An 18,376-nucleotide genomic window follows, 5' to 3' on the forward strand; every position below is an offset into this window, starting at 1 on the left:
CAGAAGCTGCACGCCATCCAGGCTGGGCAAGCATCCTTCCTCCACTGGTCCCTTCCTACCTAGCCACAGGACCTCCGCCTTTGAAAGGCTCAGTTTCAGGCGTCTCTGCTTCAACTAATCAGCCAAGTCCTCCAGACACCTGGCCAGTTTTTCTGGGGGGAAGTTAAGTTGGTTGCCCATCAGGAGATAGAGCTGGGTGTCATCTGCATATCCTGGGATCAAAAAACATCATTTTAAAGTTTACTAGCTCTTCTCTGTGACAGGCCTGTGAAAGCACAGTCCCATGTGTGCTTGTACAGAAGACCACTTGATGAACAACGGTTACAGGTATGTGCAACCTTGTTTTACACAGGTCTTCCCCAGAAGACAAGTCACAGGTTACAAATAGCATAGAATGAAGTAGAACACCCGTATAAAGGTGCAATGGTTCCTCAATCTTTTCTCATTTTGAGGTTTTCTTTCATAAATCTATGCCCTGCCCCCCAGGGAAAATACGGGTATTGTTGGCTTGGAACAGTACAGGGAAGTGCATGATTTTTCAAATGCTTTCTGAATTGTTTGATTTTAAACTCATATATCACCAACCATAAATCTTATAGCCAAGCATGTAGTTCCATTAAACAAAGAAAGATCTTTCATACTTATGCTATTTTTTTCCTAAAGGAAAACCTGGCAAAAGAAGCAAAAATGAATATTCCTAAACAAGAAAAGCAGCATAAGGTAACTATTCATGTTACTTAAACATTTATATAGATAGTTGTAATGTTGCTATTATGAAATAGCAAAGCATTTGGATGGGGTACCCCCACTTTCTGGGCAAGGGACAAATCTGCTCTTCACCCTTTCTCATTCTCTCTTCCACCTGCATCAGTTAACTGTTGAAGTAGATCAGGAAATCTCTGTCACCAACTAGTTTTCTAAGATTCCTGTAACTTGGGGTGGGCCTGGGTGACCTCACTTCCTTTCTAATTCCCTGGTCAGCATTGCACAAGGCACTGCTGCCTAGATATGCAATTTATTGACAAGTTGGTAAAATGCGGTATGGAAACTGTTACTGCTGGGTGGATTGAGAACTGGTTGACAGATCATAACCAAAGGGTGCTTGTAAATGATTGGAGAAGAGTGACAAGTACAGTGCCTCAGGGATCTGTCCTGGGCCCTGTATAGTTCAGCATATTTATAAATGATGTGGATGAAGAAATAGAATGGGTACTTATGAAATTTGCAGATGACACTAAACTGGGAGGGGTAGCAAACACACCAGAAGATAGAATCAGAATATAGGATGATCATGACAACCTAGAAAACGAGGCTAAAATGAATTTCAATAATGAGATATATAAAGTTCTATATTTAGATAGGAAAAGTCAAATGTATCACTATAGGATGGGTGAGTCTTCTCTTGGCAGTAGTACATGTGAAAAGTCAGCAGTGTGGCTAAAAAGCCAAATGAGATTTGGGGCAGTATGGAGGATCATTGTCCATGGGGTCGCGATGGGTCGGACACGACTTCACACCTAACAACAACAACAAGTGTCCAGATCATACGAGGTGATGTTACTGCTTTGCTCCACTCTGATAAGACCACATTTGGAGTACTGTGTTCAGTTTTGGGCACCACAACTGAAGAAGGATATATACAAACTGGAGCATGTCCAGAGGAGGGCAACAAAAATAGTGAGGGGTTTGGAGACCAAGTCATATGAGGAAAGGGTGCGGGAACTTGGTCTGTTTAGCCTGGAGACAAGTTGACTAAGAGGTGATATGATAACCATCTTCAAATACTTAAAGGGTTATCATATAGAAAATGGAGCAGAGTTGCTTTCTGTTGCCAGAGGGCCTGACCAGAAGCAATGGATTGAAATTAATTCAAAAGAATGTTTGGCTAAACATCTGGAAGAAGTTCCTGACAGAGTGGTTCCTCAGTGGAACAGGCTTCCTCAGGAGGTGGTGGGTTCTCCTTCTTTGGAAGTTTCTAAGCAGATGCTAATTAGTCATCTGACAGAAATGCTGATTTTATGAACTTAGGCAGATAGTGAGCGAGTGTGCTGGTATTCGTCTCTTGTGGCTCTTCCTTGCATACCCAGGAAATTGCTGATTGCCACTGTGGGATGGTAGGTGAATTTCCTCCAGGGTAGGTTAATTTCTGGAGATTTTTGCTGCAGGGATCACTTAGGCATGAAATTGGGGTCACTCTGTGTGGGCAGGTAGTTGTGAGTTTCTGCATTGTGCAGGGGGTTGGACTAGATGACTCTGGAGGTACCTTCCAACTCTATGATTCTAGGTATGTGTGATTCCTGCCCCACTCCTCAGGCTTTGTTATAGCTTTCCCTCCAGATTTCTTTTGGGAGCTATAAGACGTAAGAAAATGACTAGTCACTGGTCTCTGTAGGAAGAAATTCTTGATTACGTACTTGGAGCCTACTAGGGAATTAAAATGCAAAAATAGTTGCCTGAGAGCCTAGAAGGAGTGGAGGGACCAGAAACCCTGGCAAAGTAGCTAGTATTGTTGTACCAATGGGCCTCTAAACCAACAGTTCACAATGATAGCATTAGAATTTAATTGCATGTTTAAAGTTAATTAGACACATTGGAACATTTTCTAGTAACATTTGTTGTCAGGGTAGCTGATGTAGCTCTTGTTACTTTTATTCAGTGTTTGTATACTTTATGTATTTAATTATAGAAAATACAAACATCTTTTTTGGAAACACCTAAAATGGGTAGCTTAGATTCTTTATCAGTTAATTCAAAACAGAACACATCCCAAAATTTTGCTTCCGTTAATGTGAACAAGCTTGAATGCACAGAGAAGTCTTCTTGGACACCTGCAAAGGTTTGTTGCTTAATACAAATTTTCTTCTATCTGTTAACTTTAATAATGTTTTAGTGTGTGTGTTTCTCATCTTGGTATAAATTTTAATTTTATGTGAAAAAATAGGTTAAAATATTTCTTTATTATTTGGAAAATGTTCAGTTAATGAACATTGGCATTAAGGTTCTATTGTTCTTAGTGTCCTAGGCAGAGTCTGCACTTACCTTGTTTATTCCATTGTAAGTCCTGTTGAATCCAGATCGCTTTGAACACGGGTCTTCCTCTCCCCCCCTCCATTGAAACAGGAAAGTGTTCTGCATATGGTTAGGGTAGTTCAGAAGGGGTGGGAGCCAAGCCTCTTTCTTTCTTTTCCTGAAGGGGGGGGGAGAGGAGCCAAGCAGGAAGCCTCTTTCTTTTCTTGGAGGGGGGAGGGAGAGAGGATTGAAGAAGGCAGAGAAGGGAGAAAAAATCCATGACCAACAGAAGTTGAGAGAAATAAGGGGCTTCTCCTTTAAGGCAAGCTTGTCACATGGCCACCTTTGGCCAATCAGGACGTCTCTACCACGGGGGTTCAAAATAGCCTGCTTTCTCTAATCCAAATCTTGAAATATTGAGCATTAAAAGCACTCTAAGATATTGCGCAATAAAGGTAGGGTCACTCCGGATCAATCCTTCTTGCTGCAGAAGGAAAATTTAAATCGCCCAAGATCAAAACGGAAATTGTGTTGTGTGTAGATGGCAGGGACTGAATCGACTTGGGACTGGAATAAAAGCTCCGTGCAGTTTACACCTTAGTCTGACATGCTAGCACAATGTTGTGTCTCAATAGTTTATTTATACCATTATTTTTACCCTTCTTGCATCCTTGTAACTTAAGGTAACATTCATGTAATTCCCAGGAAGGTCCTCCTATCCAAGTCCTGACTAGATACAGATCTGCTTAACTTCAGCAATCCTGCTATATCAAGTACCTTCAAACCTGATTTGAAGAATAGGCTGCCTAAGGAGGTGGTGAGCTCCCCCTCACTGGCAGTCTTCAAACAAAGGTTGGATACACACTTTTCTTGGATGCTTTAGGATGCTTAGGGCTGATCCTGCGTTGAGCAGGGGGTTGGACTAGATGTCCTGTGTGGCCCCTTCCAACTCTATGATTCTATGATTCTATATGAACACCTGCCATAGACAAAATAGAGCCAGAGGTCTTTTGAAATGTTGCAGATGTTCATGTATAGAACTTTGCACACAGAAGATTCTGTATAATATATGCACAATGTAATGCCATACACAAAGAAACTTCAGCCAGAGTGTCTACATAAACTATTTTGTAAAATTATAACATTAAAAAAATTACTTTGTTTATTTTACATAGACGTATACTGTGAAAACACCTCCTAAATTGAAACTGTTAAAAGAAAGCACCAGTCTACTTTCAGAAGAAGGAACACAGAAAAAGAGAAAAGTTTTTCTAGAACTGGATAATCGATCAGAGAGCTCTGAGAGCAATGACCTCTTGGTAGTAATGAGAAAATTAGAATTATGTGACTTTATTATTTATAAACTCTTATTCCTTTATATATTTATTTATAGATGGAAACACATAGGGCTGAACAAGAAACATTATGATAAAAAACTGAGAAGTAAACATGTATAGAAGAATTAAACATTTGTGTCTTTAGCACTCCAGTCCTGTGTTGGAGTGATCTTTATTCTCTCTGAATCCAAAAATTAGGGTTTAAAGAATCACAGAGCTAACTCTAAGCTGTCTGTGACAGAGCAGGATTACCTTTTGGCTGTGTTTTAAGAAAGGCATGTCTTCCTATTTTATGCCTATAGTTGTTTTGTTATTTAATTGTATATAATATTATATTAATTGTTACATAATATTGTAACACAAAGTTTAGCTTTGTTTGGATGAAAAAAATGTGGTATATTTATAATTTTTATTTAAAAAGAATAATTACAAATATACAACCAGAGATTATAGGATGCAAGCTGAAACCCATCAGTTGCCCAAAGAGCAATGTTTGCAGCATCCTTCCCTCTTTTTGGCTTCTCTGTAGTTATTTACAATGCAATCCTAAGGAGAGTTACTACAGGCTAAGTCCATACATGTCAATTGGCTTAGACTGGAGTAACTTTGCATAGGATTGCATTGCTAGTGTCTATGTCATATTATTCAATTTGCAGAAGATCTGGTCACCCACTGTATGGGACAGAAGGCTAGACTAGACCGCTGGGCTGATCCAGTAGAGCTATTCTTATGTTTTCATTCATATTTATCTGTCTATAACTTGCTTTTATCCCTTGGATACAAGGGTAGCAATACAAGTTAAGGCTTCTTTGTTAGCTTTTTGTCTCCAAGTCAAAGCTGCTTCAAAGTTCAATTTATTTCTCTGTCTCTTCCAGTAGCTGGAATCTGTCAGTTCTCAACTCTGATTAATGTTACATTCTAAACCTCAGATTAGAGATTTCTAGCTATCAGGGGAACTTCTCATATCATTAGTTACCATTGATAAAACATTAATTAGCATGACATTTCTGACCACTAGAAAGCAATCAACTGAATATATTTATTTGCTTTATATTCCCTTTTCTTCCCTCCACCATATTATACCAACATCAGCCCTGTGAGATAGGTTAGGATGTGGTTGGCCCAAGGTCACCCAGCAAGCTTCCATGGTAGAGTGGTTATTAACAAATGTTGATCAGATAGGATGTGTAACAAAATGCTACATATTTAAATAATAATGTTTAGTGTTGCTATTATTTGGTATAAAATATATAGTCTATATTTATGAAACTCAAAGTTTACATCTTTAAACTTTAAAATTATCTATGTCAATTGAATAGTAATTTACATAAAAACTTATTTTCCTTTCAAGAGTATCACATCAGAACAAGAAAAGTTCAAAAAATTGTACAAAGATTATCCACAAGCTTCTCGCCTATGTATCATGACACCAAAAAAGGTATATTTTTATTATGACGTAAAAACAAAATAAATGTTATAATGTGCTTTTTACAAAAAATAAAATTTATTTTTTTGCAAAGGTCCACAATCCATCCTCTCAGAAAGCTACTGGATCATCTGTGAAATCTGCAGCTATGAGAAAGATACGAGATGCTGGATGGACTGCAGTCTCCAAGATGGACAGGAGGAAAAAAATGAAAGAAGCTGGAAAACTATTTACTTAAATATAGAATTTATTGCTTGTGTGTTATGTTTATTACCATACTTTAATTCCATTCTGCCTTTGTTATGTTTTGTTACATTTTTTAAGTAGCATGTTCTTATTCTGTTGAAGAGATTTCAGTTGTTTAATTCAAAATGTTGTTCCCCCCTGAACGTACAGCATGATCCATCCTCATGCTGATGCAGTTGTGGTCTGTGGGAGCAGATTAGCACAGGACTAGCTAAATGCCCTCTTTCTTCCCTGCTGTATCTAGGGTGGAAGGAACGTTGGGTGCATTTATGGGAGGCTTCCACAATTCTGCTCAGAGGGAGGAGAAAGGAGAAGAGAGAGCTCAGCTGAGCCACATGTCAGGCTGCTCCCTTTTGCTGTATTGCACATATAATTGAACAGAATAGACAATTAGATGCTTTCTAGGTTAGTGAATTTTCATTCAAGAATGAATTTGAACTGGAAAAGGTTGAAGAAATTTGACTAATTGTTAGTGAGACAGCTTGAGAGTAAACACTGTTTACCATCAAATAGCAGAGAATTTTTATCACTTGAGAGATGTTTGAATAGTATCTTTGTTTTAATTATTCTATTTCTTTAATTTAATTTTCTCATTTAAGCTGGATTGTTCTCTTAATAAATAAAATAGTTGACAAATTAACTTTTAAAGCAACTAAAGATCTATCTGTACAACCATTATAAGCTTCCTGGTGGCCCCTGAAGTGTTTCAGAAGTCAAGGAAATGCCCTTTTCTTTTTCACAAAAAAATTCCAGTCGAAATTGTCCATGTTGAACGCTAAATGGTAAATGATCTGTTTGAAGTTCTCCATCTTCATATGCTGTCATGCTGGAGCTAAAAGTTCTTGGTGCATCATATAAACCTCCTGATATTACGAGTGTATCATCTGGGGTAGCATATATATCCACTGTAAAAAAAGTTTGAAAAAAATCAAATATTATTAATGAAAGATTTAGGACTGTATCATTTCACCATATTTGTAGGGCACACCCAATGTCCAAGATCGTTATATAGAAAACCCTACCACAAGTATAATAAAAATATTGTTATTATGTTGAGAAATATTTTGCACATTATTTTCCACATGCAGTTTTTCATGCCTACATGGATTCTTTTTGTTGGGAAAGGCAATGTACTATACAAACAAGAAGAGAAGAATGTCCTGCAGGGGGCAGCAAAAAGACTATTAGGATAGTGAAGTCAGCACTTTCTCTCCTGTTGCCATTCCCTGTCTGTCTTAAGACTATTTTTAGGGCAGTTTCCTCCTTGAAAGTGCCACACGCAGACTTTCTTAGCTAGAGATATAGTTAGGAAACAATCTTTCACCCTCTTTGTTTTTATCCAGTGTGTTAATTCCGAAATAACTCTATTCATAAATAAACTGCTCTTTAATCAGGGGTGTGCAAAAAAAAATAAGTCCGATTTTTTTTTTTAATTCCCAGGATTGTGTTGTAATGCAAAACTGTTACAACACACACAATCCCCTCCACACACCCATCTCACTAAAACTAAGAAAACCAAATGTGGGGTGTGTGTTGCTATTTTGTTACTTTGGAATCACATGACGTCATCAGACTTAAAAAAAAGACTGTGAGGGTAGAAGATGGAAGGGATGTTCGGATGGGTGCGGGAGGGTAGGAGCGATGCTCTAACTGCGGGTGACCAGGATTTTCCGCAGACACACTATGCCCTACTGAAGTCTTTCCGCAGGCCAACTGAGGGCCTGAGTTGCGCTAGGCCTGGGACCTCCCCAGACTGGGCCCACTTCTGTCTGGGAGCAGGAATTAGCCTTGATCCCTAACAGGTGGTGAGGCCAGCCAAATCCCTCATGCAGAAGCGGTCAAACTCTATCCTCCTAAGCATCCATTTCCTCCAGAGGAACTGTTCTCTATAGTTTGGAGATCGGCTGTAATTTCAAAAGATAATGGAGTGGACATTAAAGGGGAGCAATCTGCAAACATCTGAGATTGCAACTTGGTGATCCGGGGAAGTCAGCATGGATTTATTTCCAACAGATCTTGCCAGACCAACTTGGTTTCCTTCTTTGACCAAGTGACAGACTCACTAACTTGTGGAAACTCAATTGATGTTGTTTAGCTGGATTTCAGTAAGGCAAGGCTCCCCATGATGTTCTGATGGTAAACCAAAGGACTTCAGATTGGATTTTCAGATGGTTTAGTAGATAGGGAACTGGTCAGAAAACATCATAGAAGACAGTGTGGAACTTCTGTCCTGGTCCATCTTATGAAAACTTCTCTAAAATGGTATACAAGGGTTGTTGTTTTGCAAGGGTGTCTGTGTCTAATATTAGGAGGTTAGAAGCAAGAAGCCACTTATCCAGTGAAGACTGTGAGAATTTTAAGTGTTTTTTCTGCACATTCAACTTATTCCTAATTTTCTTGGAAATCTATGGCTTCCAAAACAAGATTCCAGTCACTTCATGATTAATGTTCTAATTGCAAATACTGGAATCACTTTGAGCAGGGTTCTTCTACATGTCTGACCTCCCTCTGCATTTTCAGAGTTCTGTAGTTTTTCTTCCACACATGTCTTCTATAATAAGAATTTTCAAGGGAGGGTGTTGTCACCATTATTGTTGTTGTTATTATTATTATTATTATGATCATGATCATCATCATCATCATCATTATCATTATTATTTAATTTTTAGACCGCCCTTCTCCAAATAGGTCTCAGGGCGGTTTACAACATAAACAGTTAAAACACAATAAAATCCCCATAAAAACCCCAATTAACATCAACAACAAGTCACATATAACATATAAGTGTCGGTGGTCACAATTCTGATCGTATTTACCCGACTTCCTCCCAAGTTCAGCCTGGTGGGGAGAATAATATTCAGAAGAGGGTGGCACCAATGCAATACATCTAACAATGATCTCGATGTTAGAGATCTCAATATTGGAGGGGATCCTCTGATGGATTAGTGGGAAAGCTGCCCTGGCCTCAACCATATACCTGGCGGAAGAGCTCCGACTTGCAGGCCCTGCGGAAAGCTGGTAGATCCCACAGGGCCCTTAGCTCTTCTGGGAACTCATTCTACCAGGTTGGGGCCAGGACTGAAAAGGCCCTGGCCCGGGTCGAGGCCAGGCAAACATCCTGTGGGCCTGGGACAACCAGTAAATTCATACCTGCAGAGTGGAGTGCCCTGCGGGGGGCATAAGCAACCAAGCAGTCCCGCAGGTAGATGGGACCCAGGCCGCGTATAGCCTTAAAGGTCAATACCAATACCTTGAATCTGACTCGGAAACAGACTGGTAACCAGTGCAGATGACGAAGCACCGGCTGAATGTGGGCCCTCAAAGGTGTTCTAGTGAGGACCCTGGCAGCCGCATTTTGGACCAGCTGTAACTTCCCACGTAGAGTGAGTTACAGAAGTCTAATCTGGAAGTGACCGTTGCATGGATCACTGTGGCCAGGTGTTCCGAGGAAAGGTAGGGCGCTAGTAGCCAGGCTTGGTGAAGATGGAAAAATGCCGTCTGAGCTACATTGGTGACCTGAGCCTCCATAGAGAGGGAGGCATCAGATGTCACCCCCAAATTCCTGGCAACTGGTGCAGGTGTTAATTGCACCCCGTTCAGGCATGGAAGGCGCGCTTCCTGGTCCTGCCCTCTTCTGCCCAGCCACAGGACTCCGTCTTGGAGGGGTTGAGTTTCAGGCGACTCTGCCTGAGCCATCCAGCTACTGCTTCCAAACAGCTGGCAAATGTATCCGGGGTGGAGTCCAGCCGGCCGTCCATTAGGAAGTAGAGCTGGGTGTCATCCGCATATTGGTGGCATCCCAGCCCATAGCCCCAGACCAGCTGGGCTAGAGGGCACATATAGATGTTAAAAAGTGTGGAGGAGAGTATCGCCCCCTGTGGAACCCCACAAGGGAGCTCGCAAGGGCTCGACATACTCTCCCTTATCACAACCCTCTGCGTCCGGTTCTGGAGAAAGGAGACCAGCCATTGAAGCGCAGTCCCCCTTATTCCAGCTTCGGCAAGGCGGTGTACCAATAACTCGTGGTTGACCACATTAAATGCGGCCAACAGGTCTAGAAGCATGAGAATGGTGGAGCCGCCCCGATCCAGCTGGCGCCGGATATCATCCATGAGGGCGACCAGCACGGTCTCCACCCCGTGGCCAGGGCGGAAGCTAGACTGGTATGGGTCGTGGGCCAAAGTTTCATCCAAGAAACCTAGGAGTTGGTCCGCCGCAGCCCACTCTATCACCTTACCCAGGAACACCAAGTGTGAAACTGGGCGGTAACTGGCGGGGTTCCGCGGGTCCAATGATGGCTTTTTCAGTAAAGGGTGTACCCCTTTTAAAAATAGCACTAAAATATCAATATATTGTTGGAGCGTTGTAGCAATATGCTCAGGAAGTTCCCTGAATTCCCAGCTTTCAGAAAAATTAGTAACCCTTCTAGTGCCTTCCACTGCATAGTAAGTCTTCTAGTGCCTTCCACTTTTTCCTTATATCTCCATGATGGTCTATGACAGAAAGGGGTAGAGGCTTTTTAAAACATAGATTCTGAGAATTCTGAGAAGCTCCTAATCCTGTTGTTCCAATGCTTTAGCAGTATACCAATATTGTGGTTTGACCACAACAGGCCAATCAACAAACAGTGGGCTGGAGGTGGGTGAGAGTGGGCAAGACAAGATAACCAAAAGAAACGTTATGCAGGAGGGGAAAGAACAAATTAAAACTGGCTTTCCCAAAAACAACATGTCTTTTAACATCAAAAGAGACTCAAAAGAAAAAGGAAGGAGTACAAATCTGAAGTGAAAATTAAAGGCACAAAACTCAGGATAAACTGATGCCATATGGAGTCAGAACCAATGGGAAAAGTTGCAGAAAGGCTCTCAGTTGCCAATTTCACAACAAACTGCCCGTCTTGAGAAGGTCTTATTATTCAACTACAAGCGGAATGATCTGTAAGGCCTCCAGCACAACTCTACAGTTCTGAAATGTGCTTTTAAAAAAAGAAGATGACTGGAATCTACAAGATGCAGCAATCAAACCTGATGAAGTAAGCTGTAGCCTACAAAAGTTCATGCTACAATACATTTATTGGTCTTTACAACCACAGAATTTGTTGCCTTTATAAGTTCATCACATCAAACAAATGACACTACAAGACCACACATCCCCTGTATGGAAAAAATTTTTTAGTAATACCTGAGCTGTCAGATGCTTCCATGCAAGCAAGATAAGGAACACCTATTCTCCCTTGATATCCAGGAGGACGTCTCGGTGGGTGTTTTCCCGCCACTTTAACAGGGAGGCAGGACTTAAATTTCACTTCCTGCATTTTTAGCATGCTTAATTAGACATTAATACCGCATACGTCACTGGGGTTGCTTCCAGGTAAATTTGGTTCAAATTGGGAATAGGGCACTAAAACTACATGGGAGTAGTAAAATATATATATTGAAATGTTTCATTTAAAAAATACCTGTATCAAAAGAGGTGTCATGGAGTTGGTGGTGGGAATATTGAGCTCTTCGCATCCTGTATTTATTGAGAACGTAAACCAGAAGCCCTAGGATTGTCAGTGTGAGGATGAGGGCAAACACAACAGTTAGGATGAACTCTGAATCCTTCATACGAGGTCTTGCAACTGCAATGGAATCATTTAGAGATCTTACTATTGCATAAACCACAGATGTTCAATGGTCACATAGAACTGTGAAGTAAGTAGGTCATCACCAAACATACCTGGCAGCTGACTGGCTGAAACAGAATGTGACGTCTTGTTACTAAACAATGATGAAGTTGGAGAAGGCAGAGTTGTGACTTCAGAATCTCCACCAGGGTTTTGGTGTGTAGAGTTAGTAACAAAGGACGCAGTAGGAAAATCTGTCATCTTTGTCGTGATTTCAGCTGTGATCTCTGATGGAGGGCTACTTTCTGTATGAGAAGAGTGATTGATTTGTGCAAAAGTAGAGAGCAGGGAAGGGAAGTTGGTTGTGTTCCCTAGTGCAGGTATACTGGCATTTGCATTGTACAGTGTGGTCGTGTTCACTGTTTCTTGACCAGTCCCAGTGGGAATTCCAGAGCTGTTAGATATGGTGGTATTTCTTACTTCTTGAGGATTCACTGTGCTTGGTATGGTTGCCTTCTTTAGTAACATGACACCAATAGCCTGAAGAACTACTGGCTGCACTATGAAGAAGACCACAAGAAACTGGAGACTAGCTTGGTATGTTTGTCTGGCCATGGCAGTTGTTTGCTCTTCCTTCTCGCTTAGATATTTTCTGTGGAAATACCAAAATAAAGTGATGGAAATAAATAACACTGTTTCAGCTGGTATCTGTGGAAGTGTGGAATCCTCCCTTATCTCCCCAATCAGCAGTTGTATTCCCTTCTCTAGGCATTTACTCAGCACATCCTTGGGCCATTTTATGACCTTTGCACTATAACAATGGTCCTCACTCCAGAATTCACAGGGCCATTTTGCATGGCTTCAAAATAGCACAATGGTTACTAATTGGAAACGCTACTAATTTGCCATAACCCACGACGTCGTAGACAATCTGCAACAATCCTGAAACCGACCCGCAAAAAGCGCTTCGTTGTAGCGCTTTCAGGGGAATCCAGAAAAGTGGATTCACCCTCCGGATAGTGATACACTCCTGCAACCAATCTGCAACAGTAGCGCTAAAGACCTGTGCGTTACCATTGTTGCTGGTTCTTCGAAGTCCCTCCTCCTGAGCCTGTCCTCCAAACTTCCTGCGAAGCGATCGCCATTTTTTTTTCTCCGAGCGAGCGGGGATAAACGCACCAGCGAGCCTCTTTCTGTTTAGAGGCTTCCCTGGCTTCAGTCCTTCACCTTTAGTCACTAAGCACAAACCACATAAAAGCCCGTTTGCCGAAATAAAGTCCCTTTATTTTTTACACATAAATTCAGCCGAAAATCGGGCCCGTGAGAGGGGGGGGGATTTTTTTTTATCACTCGAGGCAGCGTGCCAACGATCATACAATCAAACGACGGCTCACATTAGGCAGCTGGATAGGTCTCTCCGTTGCAACGAATCTACCTAGATTCGTTGCTATGGGTCTGTTTTTTTTTTTAAAAAACCTTTCTTAAAGGGAAAGGGGCTGTTTGGGAGCATGCTAACGGCTGCCCATTGGCTGCTTGACGGCCAGGGGCGGGACGAGCTTGGCAATAGCGCTTCCTTTCTAGCGATTTCTGCCGAGACCGGAAGCCTGTGGGAAACGCTAAAAAACGCAACTGATTCCACTACAAAGGCAGGTATGCATAACGACGAATTCCACTATTTTAAATGGCGATTTTTCATTCCGCAAACAATTTGCAACAAAGATCCCCGTGCGAAAAGGCCCACAGAAAGCCACATTCATGTTTTCCACCAATCCAACGAACTACATGATTATTTATTTATGACTTCAACTTATAGGCAGCCTATCCCACAGTGGATTCAGGATGGCTAGCAACAGTGAACAAGATTATAAATATTAATAAAATTATTAAAAACAAATAACATCTCAAATTTAAAAAGACAAACCCATCAGTCTTATAGATAGCTTGGAGAGGGGGTATGTGGAGTAGACCAGGAGGCCAATGATGGAAGGCGCCTACCGTCAACTTAAGCCTGTCAGAACGGTTCAGTTTTACAGGCCCTGTAAAACAGTAATAAGTCCCATAGGGCCCGGATCTCAACTAGCAGAGTGTTCCACCACGTTGGGGCCAGGGTTGAAAAGGCCCTGGCCGTGGCCCTGGTTGACAGAAAGCATGCTTCTTTTGGACCAGGAGATTCACTGTTTGACAGTGGAAACCTCTAACATATTAGTGAAAGACTCTCTTATGAACCTACCTTTGGAGGCCCTGCTTATGGTGCTTCCATCTTCTAAGATTAGATGAATAGCAACCTGGATGTCTCAGTCATGGAACCAAAGCTCTAGAACTTCCTCCAAAGGGAGATTCACCTGTCCCCTTCTATGGCCATCTTCTAACTGTGGGCAAAACTGGTTTTGTTTCACTTTACATTACCTCATTGATCCCTCCTTCATGATTAATGTTCTAATTGCTTTTCTAGTGTCTTTGTGGCCCATTCTGTATGGCAGTGGCTGCCCTGGGCAACCACCGGTGCAGTGCTGCTGAGCATAAAGCTCTGCAGTTTACTGTGTCCTCATTGGGAACACATTTCAGCACTGGATCCGCTCTGGCACTGAAATGTGTCCTCTCGGGAGACACATGTCAGCAGTACACCGGCTTTCTTGCTAAAATGTGTTCCCCTGGGAAACAAAGCAACAGTGGAATAGTTCCACTGTGCAGGGGGAATGTTTGTTTTTAATTTGTAGGAGGCGGGATCCAGCACTCATAACAAATGAGTTTGATGCCTCTGGGACACATGGTCTAAAATACAATGACTTCAGGAAGAAGGGGGAGGGGTCTCCTATCTGATGGTACCTTTCAGTTCTCTCCATAATTTTGTAACAAACCAGCCATGCAATTGAACTACAAATGGCTTCGATCTACCAAAAGCATGCTTAAGCTCACGTAAAAGAAACATTTCTAGGAACTTCTGTGAATGTCTTCCTTGGGATTTAGTAACTGTGCTTAATCTGTTTATGGTTTCCAGCTACTCTTGCATTTCAGAGTACTAGCCAGAACATGCAAAGTGAGGCTCAGACATTTTTAATGGTTAAAATCCTACCCAAATAAAACTCTTGTAACTCACCAGAACTGAAGAAGGCAGTGGTGCTTGGATTTGTTGGTAGTTATACAAAGGAACCAATAATTTTCTTTACCAGGCTCCAGTTTATTTAATATGTCGGATATGTTAACTTCTGGGCTGGGCAGCAAACAGAGGGATCCCTATGGCAACAGGGGGACAAAAAGGAGTTCTGAGATTAGTCACGTAGAACAATAACTGACTGGGTTGGGCTCACCTGTCATTTGAATGCAGCTGACAAACTTAACCGGAAATGTTTCTGTAGCATGAGGCAGCATTTCTGTGCAAGATGACTTGGCAGGTGTATCAACAAAACAAGTTCTGCAACTTCACTGACAAATTTTAACTCTCCTGTTATATCTAGATGAATACTTTAAACTGCAAATGCCTCCTTTCCCATCAGACATGGGTAGAGTGGTAAATTCATACTGCTCCTGATCGTAGCCCTACTTTTTTGACCCAAGTATCTTAGGAAGATTACGCAGAAGAATGAAATTACATACGTGCATAGAAACAGATCAAAAGCAAGAGACAGAGATGAATGCAATGCAAATAACGTACATAAGCACAAGAAACATACCAACCCAAACAGAATGATTATATCGGCAGATGTGACACTTAGTGTCCCAGATTGCAGGTTAGTTATGCTAAATACTCTTGCTTACAATTCCCCCCTTCACCCAGTAATAGCTATAAAAGTCTAGAATGCCTATTTGATCAGCATTAGTTGCAGAACAAAAGAAATGAGTGTGGCGCAGTCTGAAGCTCCGCCCATGAGGCTGGGAGTTCAATCCCAGCAGCCGGCTCAAAGTTGACTCAGCCTTCCATCCTTCCGAGGTTGGTAAAATGAGTACCCAGCTTGCTGGGGGGGGGGGGGTAAATGGTAATGACTGGGGAAGGCACTGGCAAACCACCCCATATTGAGTCTGCCAGGAAAACGCTAGAGGGCGTCACCCCAAGGGTCAGACATGACCCAGTGCTTGCACAGGGGATACCTTTACCTTTACATGTAACCTATCAACCCCCTGTATCAAAAGACTGGAAAGTAGTGAATACACCAATGCTTAAAAGGGGGCCTAGAGGGGAACCAGGAAAAAAAGGCTTATCAGCCTAGTACCAGCTCCAGGCAAATTAGTAGAACCTAATCAAAGAGGTCATTGTTAGGCATGTAGGGGAACAAGGCCTGCTGATGGACATGACCCGGTGCTTGCACAGACCTTTACCTTAGTTGCCGAACAAAAGAAATGAGTGTATATATTATGGGGGCCATTTCGCACGGCTTCAAAGTAGCACAATGGTTGCTATTTGGAAACGCTACTAATTTGCCATAACCCACGACGTCGTAGACAATCTGCAACAATCCTGAAACCAATCAGCAAAAAGCACTTCGTTGTGGCGCTTTCAGGGGAATCCAGAAAAGTGGATTCACCCTCCGGATAGCGATACACTCCTGCAACCAATCTGCAACAGTAGCGCTAAAGACCTGTGCGTTACCATTGTTGCTGGTTCTTCAAAGTCCCTCCCCCTGGCTCTCTCCTCCAAACTTCCGGCGAAGCGATCGCCATTTTTTTTTCTCCGAGCGAGCGGGGATAAACGCACCGGCGAGCCTCTTTCTGTTTAGAGGCTTCCCTGGCTTCAGTCCTTCACCTTTAGTCACTAAGCACAAACCACTGAAAAGCCCGTTTGCTGAAATAAAGTCCCTTTATTTTTTACAAATAAATTCAGCCGAAAATCGGGCCCGTGAGAGGGGGGGGGATTTTTTTTTTTATCACTCGAGGCAGCATGCAAACGATCATACAATCAAACGACAGCTCACATTAGGCAGCTGGATGGGTCTCTCCGTAGCAACGAATCTACCTAGATTCGTTGCTATGGGTCATTTTTTTTTTTAAAAACCTTTCTTAAAGGGAAAGGGGCTGTTTGGGAGCATGCTAACGGCTGCCCATTGGCTGCTTGACGGCCAGGGGCGGGACGAGCTTGGCAATAGCGCTTCCTTTCTAGCGATTTCTGCCGAGACCGGAAGCCTGTGGGAAACGCTAAAAAACGCAACTGATTCCACTACAAAGGCAGGTATGCATAACGACGAATTCCACTATTTTAAATGGCGATTTTTCATTCCGCAAACAATTTGCAACAAAGATCCCTGTGCGAAAAGGCCCTGGGTGTATATTGTATACTCTGGGGAAAATTTGCTGTTCTGTCTTGCTTTACTAAAATAATATTTAATGCTGCCAACTAGAAATGGGCTTTAAAGTCCCCCAAGGAATTCTTTTGATCTCATCCTTTTGATCTCATCCAGTTTGGTGTAGTGGTTAGGAGTGCGAACTTCTAATCTGGCAAGCCGGGTTTGATTCCGCGCTCCCCCACATGCAGCCAGCTGGGTGACCTTGTGCTTGCCACAGCACTGATAAAGCTGTTCTGACCCAGCAGTAATATCAGGGCTCTCTCAGCCTCACCCACTCACAGGGTGTCTGTTGTGGGGAGAGGAAAGGGAAGGCGATTGTAAGCCTCTTTGAAGTTCCTGGTAGAGAAAAGTGGCATATAAGAACCAACTCTTCTTCTTCTTCTGTTCATTTTGGCTAGACCATGTTGTTATTGTTGTTAGGTGCGAAGTCGTGTCCGACCCATCGCGACCCCATGGACAATGAACCTCCAGGCCTTTCTGTCCTCTACCATTCCCCGGAGTCCATTTAAGTTTGCACCTACTGCTTCAGTGACTCCATCCAGCCACCTCATCCTCTGTCGTCCCCTTCTTCTTTTGCCCTCGATCGCTCCCAGCATTAGGTTCTTCTTCAGGGAGTCCTTCCTTCTCATGAGGTGGTCAAAGTTTCATCTTCAGGATCTGACCTTCTAAGGAGCAGTCAGGGCTGATCTCCTCTAGGACTGACCGGTTTGTTCACCTTGCAGTCCAAGGGACTCGTAAGAGTCTTCTCCAGCACCAGAGTTCAAAAGCCTCAATTCTTTGATGCTCGACCTTCCTTATGGTCCAACTTTCGCAGCCATACATTGCAACTGCGTATACCATAGCCTTGACTAAATGCACTTTTGTTGGCAGGGTGATGACTCTGCTTTTTAGGATGCTCTCTAGATTTGCCATAGCTTTCCTCCCCAGGAGCAAGTGTCTTTTAATTTCTTTGCTGCAGTCCCCATCTGCAGTGATCTTGGAGTCCAGGAAAATAATCTGCAGTGATCTTGGAGCCCAGGCTAGACCATACCAACTGGAATTGATGTACAGGATCTATTAGGAGCAGGCTGGAGGAATTCCTCTGGAAGAACTAATCTGATTTACCAGAGATGTAAAATGGCACCCAGTCACTACCATTTCAACCAGCATGGGAAAATCAAAGTCACAAGAGCAGCAGATGAGGAAGTGGAGGTAAAGTAATCACAGCATAAAAACAGAACACTTACCTTGGACTGGAAAATTTGTCAGTCCTGTCAAATGTGAAAATCCCTCACATATTACAGGATATGAGCCACTGCCTCAGTTCTGTTTCACACCATTCATATTTCCTAGTGTTATTTCCATAGAAAAGCCATGGATTTCACCACAGACATCCTCTCCCAGCTTCTCAGAACAATGGCTCACCTTAACTATAAATAAGCAGCAAATGTGTTCAAATCATTAACTTGTCCTGTAAATACTGTCTGACAAGTCA

The 18,376-nt window shown here is 42.4% G+C and overlaps 2 protein-coding genes across 9 annotated transcripts in view; one reads left to right on the forward strand and one right to left on the reverse strand.

Moving 5' to 3' along the window:
- The window catches only part of SYCP1 (synaptonemal complex protein 1), a 74,625-nt gene extending 67,547 nt beyond the window's left edge, over positions 1-7,078 (forward strand). For 5 of the 7 annotated variants that reach the window (XM_077334986.1, XM_077334983.1, XM_077334987.1 and 2 more), the window contains 5 exons: positions 664-720; positions 2,687-2,836; positions 4,185-4,328; positions 5,698-5,784; positions 5,867-7,078. In XM_077334986.1, coding sequence (XP_077191101.1) covers positions 664-720; positions 2,687-2,836; positions 4,185-4,328; positions 5,698-5,784; positions 5,867-6,010 — 582 coding nt within the window. In that variant the 3' untranslated portion in view covers positions 6,011-7,078. The remainder of the gene's footprint in view (positions 1-663; positions 721-2,686; positions 2,837-4,184; positions 4,329-5,697; positions 5,785-5,866) is intronic. The other 2 variants (XM_077334988.1, XM_077334990.1) reach the window with 2 other exon arrangements.
- Positions 6,002-18,330, reverse strand: LOC143836130 (uncharacterized). 2 transcript variants are annotated; one of them, XM_077334997.1, is made up of 5 exons: positions 18,129-18,327; positions 14,724-14,860; positions 11,740-12,278; positions 11,477-11,641; positions 6,002-6,923 (listed from the first exon to the last, which is right to left on the reverse strand). In XM_077334997.1, exons 3-5 carry the CDS (start codon positions 12,239-12,241, stop codon positions 6,694-6,696), a joined length of 897 nt encoding a protein of 298 aa, XP_077191112.1. In that variant the 5' UTR covers positions 12,242-12,278; positions 14,724-14,860; positions 18,129-18,327; the 3' UTR covers positions 6,002-6,693. The 2 variants fall into 2 exon arrangements, with proteins under 2 accessions (XP_077191112.1, XP_077191114.1); XM_077334999.1 differs by lacking the exon at positions 11,477-11,641 and having other exon boundaries at positions 18,129-18,330.
- Positions 18,331-18,376: the final 46 nt, after the last annotated feature.

The sequence above is a fragment of the Paroedura picta genome, chromosome 4, assembly GCF_049243985.1.
Source record: "Paroedura picta isolate Pp20150507F chromosome 4, Ppicta_v3.0, whole genome shotgun sequence".
Classification (NCBI taxonomy): domain Eukaryota; kingdom Metazoa; phylum Chordata; class Lepidosauria; order Squamata; family Gekkonidae; genus Paroedura; species Paroedura picta.